General features: G+C 38.4%; 1 protein-coding gene across 2 annotated transcripts; it reads right to left on the bottom strand.

Moving 5' to 3' along the window:
• Positions 1–2,200: 2,200 nt before the first annotated feature.
• LOC148014922 (uncharacterized) lies at positions 2,201–4,728 on the bottom strand. 2 transcript variants are annotated; one of them, XM_087665415.1, is made up of 7 exons: positions 4,578–4,728; positions 4,226–4,462; positions 3,960–4,036; positions 3,820–3,871; positions 3,538–3,718; positions 3,131–3,410; positions 2,201–2,826 (listed from the first exon to the last, which is right to left on the bottom strand). In XM_087665415.1, the coding sequence occupies exons 2-7, from the start codon at positions 4,410–4,412 to the stop codon at positions 2,443–2,445; spliced, it is 1,161 nt and encodes a 386-aa protein (XP_087521541.1). In that variant the 5' UTR covers positions 4,413–4,462; positions 4,578–4,728; the 3' UTR covers positions 2,201–2,442. The 2 variants fall into 2 exon arrangements, with proteins under 2 accessions (XP_087521541.1, XP_087521540.1); XM_087665414.1 differs by having other exon boundaries at positions 2,203–2,826; positions 4,226–4,701.
• Positions 4,729–9,808: the final 5,080 nt, after the last annotated feature.

The raw sequence follows: 9,808 nt of genomic DNA, 5'->3' as shown, positions 1-9,808 counted from the left end.
AAAGCTCGAGTGGCTAGATGTAGATGAATGACCCGGACTCATGGAGGAGGCTACAAATTCTCCAGGACATTGGAGATAGTAGCGCGAGGCAACGAGGGTACGACTAGAGGCAGAAGTAGTCCATCATCTTGGAAGTGGTGGCCACAGGACTTATCTAGAGGACTTTGTAAGCTTTTCTTTTTTTCTTCTCACTTATTTTTTTACAATATCCCTTGTACTAACTATCATGTTTCAAACAGTTTTATTTTTGTGTTCTTTGCAGCACTCCATTACAAACAGTGATCCCACCGGCCTAGAGACTAGATATACAGAGAGACATGGTCTCACTGCATTGATCAACTGATTGTATGCATGTCACAGCTCAGTAAGTCACTCATCTTTCTTGTCCGTAGTCACTAATTTTAATTAAAATGCATTATTATATGGTGGACTGATGTGTAGTTGTTTCTTTTTTGTAGAGTCCATTCGATGCTCCCTTGCAGTAGGACGAGCTTTCGGATGGCAAGGATCTATAGCTGGCCCTCGAATCCGTGGAGTACACATCCTCTTCTTTTTTGGTCATGTGATTTATATAGGCATTTTCTATGCACTATATTGTTATTATCATCCTTTGTATCTTGCCATGATTCTACCGTCGCTTTCATTACGTGATCTTGTATTTATTTTATGTATTAGTCTTATGGATTCAAGTACACTTTGCCTTCATTTTCACGAGCATTGTACACATTACTATAACTCTTTTGTATAGCCCAAATAGAGCACATAGTACTATTTCTACCTTGCCACAATTTTTTTTTCGCTATTAGTGTCGCAAATTTATGGCATATGTCCATATTAGTGTCGCAAACTGTCGCTATGGGCGTCACTCTTTGTGACACTGATAGCGAGAGATCTATGGCGTCGCTAATACGGATGTTTTTTGTGATGACAAGGGAAATTTTTTTAATGAACATTTTTGTCGCTTGGAACGTCGCTATGAGGCATGTATCTTGTAGTGTTCATCTTTGTGTTTTTAATCTTGTTAGGAGGATGATATCCTAATTTCTTAAAACTTTCAACTAAGAAAGTTGATATTTTGTGCATTACAACATAGTCAAGGTTTTACTTGAACAGTCTTATATAGAGCTTAGATACTAGTAACATTGATTGGCTTTGCATATGGATATTTGGATTCTAGGTAGAATCACAATGTTCCTTGTTATTTTGAATCACTTGTCTTCCTTCTTCATGCAAATTGTCTTTAAAGTGCCATGGTTCTAATGGTGCCTAGCAAGGTACTAGAGCTCCGACAATCAAATCAAATTAGTAACTTGGACCTCGTAGTGATTTTTCTACACTTCTACAACTATCCAAGGAGCCATGAATACCTCCAATACATTCTCAAAAAGAATTTTCTTACAAGGCTCCAAATGGTCACTTGTTTTGCCATATTATTTATGGGTGAAATTTGTTGGAAAAAGGTTATGCAAACGATCATGAATGGCATGCCCATTCATACACTGTAAATACAAATAGAGAGGAGAAATTTCTACTCAAAGACCTTGAGGTATTGACTATAACATCCTTGTGTGGTCTTCAACAACCTAAGGAGAAAGAACTACTAGAGTTCTACTAGCTTGATAATGAGAATCACTAGACATTTGGATAAAGTTACTTTAAAAAATGAACCTTTAATTGTAGAAGCAATTCAATGACCAATAGATTCACATTTCAAGTTCATCTTTTATATGTTTGGATTTCATCTTCATTGTATACTTTTGCAATCCACATATCTTTGTATGAACCCTTCTGTGTACTACACTAAATGCAGCTTTGCAACCTCTAGAATAGGAAAGCTATTGAGATGGTCTCTCTATGGATTCTTGGCATTAAGGTGGGGCCCTTTATAGTTTCGATCCTGTTCAGGATCATTCCTATACGAGTACCTTCCAAATGCTTGTGCTTCATTGGATGTAGCATGTTCTCCTTACAAAAAGATCAATTATTCTTGATGTTGTAAGATAAATAAGTTCACAACGTTGTTTTGACTTGCATATGACAATAAGAAGGTGGCCAATATGATGAACCTTGACAAGCACCTCATGATCATGCAAAATGACGTACCAAGGATGGGATGTCTAAGAACTTCGGTTGATATTGTGTGATACTCTAATCTAGGCTTGATGATGTTGTTCTAAGACCATATCAGCATCAATTCAGAGAACTTATCAAACACACAAAGTCGACAGCAATTCCAAAAGAGGCATAATCGTGGAATCATTAGGGTAGGGACACAGGAACAACAATGGTTGTGGCATAGAAATGAATAGCTTAGTAGCACAAAAACCCTTGAGAGAAATATATTAACTCTTTTGGGTTTCAGAATGATGAACGAACTCTCAGAATATATAACTTATATCTTGATAGGATGAGCAATAGGATGCAACCAATGTGATGATTGCCTTAGTAACCAAATGGTCGAAGAGGAGGCTTGCTAAAGGAGGAGATGGTGAGCTCTAAGGAAATGTCATCGGCTGACGGCCGTCGAGTGGAGGTACCGAGGCCATCGCTTACACTAATTTTGAGAGACAGATCAATGGCAGCGTCTTCTGACTCGCATTCCTCCGCCTTAGTGTCAGCAGCTGTGTGTGCAGAACCATTGTACTGAAGATGCTCAAGGCCGGATAGGCGCATCGACAAACCGCTATGTCGACGTCGCTTGGGTGACATTTCCGATCTCACTGCAGGACTGCTGCAATATGACGTCGTGACGTCTTCGAACAAAGCCAGAGTCTGATCGGATCTTTTAGCCGGGATGAAGCAGCTCGGCCCAGCTAAGTCTGGCTCCTGCATGGTAGATCGAAAGCAGGTCGACTCAGAAACCAGAGAGACCACAACTACTTGCTATTTTAGCTAGGCTTTCTTTTTATAGCACCAACATCACAAAAAGCCTTCAGCAATCGGATGCTGTAACCAAAGCATGATGAGCTCTTGCATTACCTGGCGTCTGCAAGGAAGCAACCCTATACATAGCTTGTGACAATGTTGTAGGTGTGAGTGACAAATGCAGAAGGTCAGGATGTTGTCAGTTATTATGTGTAAGAAGAATTTGTAGTGTAAAATTGATCGTATTCCTAATTAGACTGACTACCTGATCAGTTGAGCTGTTACTGGAGCCTCCATGCGGCCTGTGATTCATGGCGTGTGCAGGATAATCGTCTTGCAGCTCGGGCCCGTTCTCCGCAGCTGACAGACAGTCCGACGAAAGGTGGGAAGACCCCGTCGAGGCGCTCATCAATTGGATGTTACGATCCTGCGCCTGGGCGGGCAACGTAGGCCCCACTCGGTTGCATTGATCGATTGGCCCTAATTCATGTGCTATTGTATCAGGGGGCCCGTGAGCCTGCGCCCATGGCGAAAGGTATTCTTTCCTGCAGCAATATTGCGAGGGTACCGCAACATTCCATTAGTAAAGCCTGAAGCTGGATCGGTGTTGAATACACTGTAACAAGACCTAGAATTAAGGTTGCTTGAATGCATTTTGCAGCTGTGCGCGACCTGTGCATCCGCATCACCATGTCTCGCAGTAGAGCCGTCTCGTAATGGTACTGGTATAGGCTGCACGCATAGTTACTGTAGCTGCAGTTCGGGTGCACAAGGGGGTTGTAATCAAGCTGCGGGGTATGGCCGCCGCCGGCCCCGCCGCCACCGCCGCCAGGTTGATCCTCGGCTTTAGCAGCTACAAAAATTGAGCACACGCAGCTTCTAATTATCCATACCGCCACGAACTCAGACATTAAATTCACCTCTGTACAATCACTCGGCGCTAGGTATGTATACCTGCTTCGCAGCAGACCTCGCTGTCCTCGTCCCACTTGACGCTTCTGTACATCTGATATAGAATCGAGAATAAGCAATGTGTAAGTGCAGCAGCGTTTAGGGCAAATATCATTGTTGTGCTGTTCAGGATTTATAGATACCTGAAGGTGGCTTTTGACGTGGGAGATGGTGAGGCCGGGGACGTTCATGAGCTGGAGGACGAGCTTTGGTGTGGCTTCTGAGGGTCGGGAATCACATGATGGGAAGCCATTAAATCAGCACGATCAGGAAGAAGATTAAGAAGAAGATCAACATTAAAGTACTGATACCATATTAGAAGAGTACGAAGAAGCTCTAAAGAGGAAGAAGAAGCAGGCGACGAAGAAGAAGAAGAAATTTACATGGGTTAATTATCCTATTTGCTTACTTTTCTGGCCCCCGAGGCTTTCTACGACATGGACGAACAGATCGTGCAGCTCTGGCGTCCATCTCAGCCGCGGCATCTTCGACCTCACGTACTGCCTCGCAAATGCGACGCCGCCATTGCCGCTGTCGCCCCTTCTCGAATTACTAGCAGTGCAGCCGCCAGTAACAGCAGCCTGGCTCGTTTGCATTTCTCTCTCTCTCTCTCTCTCTCTGATATCCTTCGTTCAACACAGTGTTGCTGCAGATATCACCATAGCCGGGATTTCTCAGGCACGTACTAATTTGCCATATTAACCAAGCAAAATGGGAGCCTGCGAGATGCTCCTGGATCACAATAAGGAATTAGACTTTACTATATTAATGTTCTCTTGCGGGATTTTGTCCCCAGAAAAGACCCGACTCGGACGTCCATTCGATGGGGAACCACAGAAAAAAGGAGACAGTAGGCGAGATTGTAGTAGAGTCGATCGAACCAGCAAAGGGATAAAAGCCTTTTAAGTCAGTGCCGGTCAAGCTTGCCTTTCCATCAAGGGGCCACGGCCATTCACGTCATACATGTCCGTCTCATAAATGCTCTCTGCTAATGCTTTCGGGACGCCTCTTATCTTTCCAAATCAAATGATAGGCCTGCAAATCCTTTAAAGTCTAACACAGTTTCCTTTACACAAGAGCCTTTGATTCAAGTACAAAAGTCCAATACACACTAGGCATTATCATCCTTCAAGATTTTCTTTCTCTATTTTAAACACATGTTTTCTTTTTAAATGAGTGTTGGGAGTGTGTACACACTGCGCTCTCGCGAATTGTCCATGGAAAGCCGGACTTATTGCTAAACAAATTGCAAACATTGGAAATAAAACCTTTCTTCTAGGGAGGAGGCTTTTAAATTAATATATTTGATTGTATTTTTGGTACCCTTTGTGAAATGTAGTTTTGATCTTAGTTTTTTTAATTAAAAACTCCATATTGTTAAATGAAAGGTTTCTCTATGAGTTCTCCATGTGTATGCATATGAGTATCCAAGGCCAACAGATCTCTTACCAGACTTATGCTCATGTGAGAGAAACTTTTACCTTGGACCCTACTTCTTTTTCCATTCCTTGTTTTTAGCATGAAAAGTAACTTCATTGACGTTAAAAGGACCAATGTCACAAGCCGAAGGAAGATGGCATTTTCTATGTTGAACATTTATGCCAATGTGCCAAAAAAGTAGAATTATCCAAGGGAGTATAATTGGACCTATGTGGAAATGCTATACTGTGGACGTACCGCCAACCGTCATCATTAACTTTACAGATGACTTTTGTCCCATGTTTCTTATGATATGCATGTTACTTAGCAAGTTCATTGAAGGTGTTGATTCTTTCTTAGGGAATGAGAGATTAATTTGTTTATGAGAGTTGCTTCTAGTAAATCAATTAATGTCCCTATATGGCACCAATAAGGGAACACAACAATAGCAACTTGTAATCACACCTATTAAACAATTATGTCCATTTACAAAATCTTCAACATCTAGCAAACACTTGCTCAACTCAAGGATCAACATTTTGACAAACATGCTCTTATAGGTTAAAGGCATAGCAATGTAGGGAATGCATATGAATGATGCAAAAATAATTTTGTGGGCTTATTGGGGCAGCTGTTATCACAACTCCTTTGCTCCCCACAAGAGGAACTATGTGCATAGTAATTTGAAGCTCCAAAAAGTCTAATAATTTTTCATTATTGCATTGTATTATCTTTCTCTTAATAATTTGAAGCTCCACAAAGTCTAATAATTTTTCATTCTTGCATTGTATTATCTTTCTCTTCTTACTCTGTTTCAATTAGAGCAACTATCAAACAAGTGATGAGATAAGGGAGAAAGGCTTTTGTTTTTCCTTTCCTTTCAAAACACATCCATAAACCTCTCACTTCCCCCCCCCTGTCTCTCTCTCTCTCTCTCTCTCCACACATTCTAAGGTTTCGATATTGATATTTATTTAGGCTCATGTTGAATCTAGAGTTTCCAAAGAAGTAGATAGTAAGTAACTCATTATGTGTCCTCTATCATATCCACAATTCTAATCCTTTGTTTACGCGTATTTGATCAACAAAAATGTTGACATGGTTGCACATTCAAACATGCTTGTGGTCCTAAAGCATCGATACTAAATTAGAAACTTACATTAATGAGTTCCTTACATATAAATCATTTTGTAAATCTTTGTATATTTAATTATGAACCTTTGAATTGCAATATATATGACAAAGATGAGTAGGTTAACATATATAAAAGAGGCGAGTATGTTAGCGGTCTACATAGCATATAACTTAATAATGTGACGTGAGGTGTGTTTTTATCATTATGTGTATGATTGTGTACGTGTATGCTATGTAAGTGGGCTACATAGCATATAACTTAATAATGTGATGTGAGGTGTGTTTTTATCAATATGTGTATGATTGTGTACGTGTATCGAAATTGTGTATGTATATTCAAGAGGCTATATGATGCATCAATACATGTCAATAGAAACATAGACATACTTGAGTATATGTGTGCATGTATCTATATATAGATGTGTGTGTGTGTGTGTGTGTGTGTGTGTGCGCGCGCGCGCCCATATGCATGCATGTGTGTACTTTATTTATATATGTAGGTAGGCTTAATTATATACATATTTATAGATTCCTATGTGTATATATCATGCATTGCTCTAGTACTTATGCTAAAATTCTACTAATTAAGATCATTTCTATGTCCCATTCATTTTTTATGAAACTATATCAAATAATTTACAAGTAATGTCAAATTATATCGATGGGCCGAAATATCTACCCATCAATTTTGTTAACTTAATATGGTGGGTCGCAATTGTACCTAGTATAAGCTTTTGAGGTCATTCCAGGAATCACAGAGGATCTACACAGTAACAAAAGAATTTTATCTTGCAAAAAGAACTACAAGTCAAAAATATAAGAAAAATCTATAATGAGAAATATTTTTATGTCAATAGTAAATTCTACTGGGTATAGTTTGATCCTCCTTTAAATCCTCTATTCAAAAAATGTACTGGTATCACAAGTACTATTAAAAATATGGATTTGCGCAATATCATTTTAATTCTTCTTTTGATAATCCCTTGAATCATCTATCTTTGAGAAAGGTTGTTAGTTTGGACAAGCATTGATATCCCTTAAACTTACACCTTACTTGAGTTTATGCCTTACAAAGCTTATATTTTTGTAGATAATCTTGAATTATCTCGATGAAACTACTACGTCTAGGAGGATTTTTTCTTATTTTCTTGCATTATTGTTCGAAGAGCTTGTGTGTGTGTGTGTGTGTGTGTGTGTGTGTGTGTGTGTGTGTGTGTGTGTGTGTGTGCAAGTGATAAGAATAGAATATAAGATTATGTAGATTATTTTTAACTCTTCATATTCATTATTATTGTGTACATAGTATGAATGAAAAAGCGAGGAAGAGGAAATGGAGAAAAAAATCAAAGTCCATCGATGTATCTTGCATGTAAATGCATTGTGTGGTGTTTCTCTCTTCTATCCACTTTCCTTATTGTTGGGGAGAGAGAGAGAGAGAGAGAGAGAGAGAGAGAGAGGAGGGTGAGACAGTGGTGATGAGAGAGGAAAAACATAGAATCTATTAATTTATGTTAAGCAAGGTTTTAAGTAGTACTTACTTTTTTAATTAAGGGGTTTTGTTTATGAAATTGCACCTCTATTATGAAGAATTGGGTGGAGAGAAAGAGAGAGAGAGAGAGAGAGAGAGAGAGAGAGAGAGAGAGAGAGAGAGAGAGAGAGAGAGAGAGAGAGAGAGAAGGGGGGGAGGTAGATGAAGGGAGAATTATTTACCACTTTTTGGTTAGAAAATCAGGCCGCCTGATATGTAAATATGGTTAATTTATGTTGGCATGTGTCCTAGAGATCATAACATTCAAGTGGAGATTGTGTGTAAGTAGTTGTTGGATTAGAAGATGTTTAACGTAAAACTCTTAACTAAGCTGATATCCAATACTTAAGTCATTTGGTATTATATTTGCCTTCTTGTGGAAGGATGTATAATGAAATACTTTGATATATCAATACCTAGAAAGAGTAACCTTTAATAATATATAGGGTTTTTAATCTTTAATAATATATAGGGTTTTGAAATGAAGATAGAAAATATAAAGTCTTTTATAAGAAAAGAAGAAAATATAAAGAAAATATGAAAAGAGAAAAAGTAGAAATAAAACTTGAAAGGAAAAATAACCTATTATATGAAGAATTTAAGTTTAGATGTAGGAATTACAAATTACTTTATACAAGAATCTAGACAGTAGGTAGGAATTAAATAAAACATACTTAAATGATAGAGAAGAGGCTTTATAATAGGTTAGATTAAAGGTTGAGGGAGACATTGTGATAGAATTCATATGAGTTCATATTTATAAAGGATACAAGTGATAGTTTTGAATGTACACTAATAAGGATCCATAGTTCTTCAAGATGTGGATACTCATAGGCCCAGTTAATGCATAATAACCCATAGTTTGCAACGTGTATATAGTAAACTTACAAAAAGAACCCTAACTTAGATGCTATACCTATGAATGCTTGGGACCCATTGTCAAAGGCTACTAAAAGTATTAAATAAGTGGTTGGAACTAATATGGCATGGTCTAGGACAAGAAGGATCATGTAGCTTGTTTTAATAATTTTGATGTTTACATTTGGGACCATGCTTTCCCTTGACAACAAAAATTAGAGGGCATGCATCCTTGCTTTGGTTTAATGATGTTGATGCCTATTTTGGATGAGGGTCAAGCAAATGATCGAAACACGTTCATGAATAAGAGAATACTTTAGCCATGCAACAAACACAAGGTGTCCATTAGGTGGCAATATCACACCACCATAGCATACCTACGGCATTATGGGGGGTTTGATCCCTTACAAATAGATGAGCTCATGAAGCAACAGAACTCGTCATGGGTGCGGTTATAAACTTTTGTTGTCTATTTAATAAATCACTAGTAGTACCCACCCCCTCCAACTTATCATCACTTAAACTAGGCACAACTTTAAGTCGATACTTGGTATAGCTAAAAACTTTCTTCAAATTAGATGCTTTGCATTAAAAATTTGCAATGCTAAGTCCTCTATTTTTAGATGAAATTCTTTCATGTTTCCCTAATATCCATGCTATATTTTACTTGTAAGAAGAGCCATTTTCTTGCAAGGATTAGAAGAGACAATGAATATCATTGACTAAAGATTGGAAGATGTTTGAAACATGGGCGGAGAGGGAGGGATGGAGGGAGGGAGGGAGGGAGGGATTATCATTTAAATTCTAGTTTTCTTAATCATTTAAAACAAGAGATGCACCACCTTGTAAGGCTTGGTACTTAGAAACACAGAAATTTCTTTTATTAAGCAACTAAAACCAAAACTAGACCAAAGAGCACATCCTTAGAGCAGATACATGTAAGATGTTTCTTGGCATGATGGAAGTTTTAATATCTTAGAATATAGATCCACCAACAGAGAACTAATTCAATTAACGCACTGCCACAAAGGCTCATGTGGAATTCTAGCTAAA

This window comes from Lygodium microphyllum, chromosome 24, assembly GCF_053477565.2.
Source record: "Lygodium microphyllum isolate KBCC chromosome 24, Lygodium_microphyllum_v1.1.10, whole genome shotgun sequence".
In the NCBI taxonomy this organism is placed as follows: domain Eukaryota; kingdom Viridiplantae; phylum Streptophyta; class Polypodiopsida; order Schizaeales; family Lygodiaceae; genus Lygodium; species Lygodium microphyllum.
Note: the sequence above shows the minus strand (reverse complement) of the source record. Positions and strands in the feature narration are given on the sequence as shown.

Excerpts from the sequence above, each read along its gene's own strand:
- LOC148014922 (XM_087665415.1), bottom strand. The coding sequence starts at position 4,412 with ATGCAAACGAGCCAGGCTGCTGTTACTGGCGGCTGCACTGCTAGTAAT. Across the intron at positions 4,037-4,225 it reads AAGCCTCGGGGGCCAGAAAA|AAGCCACACCAAAGCTCGTC; the intron begins GTAAGCAAATAG and ends CCCGACCCTCAG. Across the intron at positions 2,827-3,130 it reads GTAACAGCTCAACTGATCAG|GAGCCAGACTTAGCTGGGCC; the intron begins GTAGTCAGTCTA and ends TCTACCATGCAG.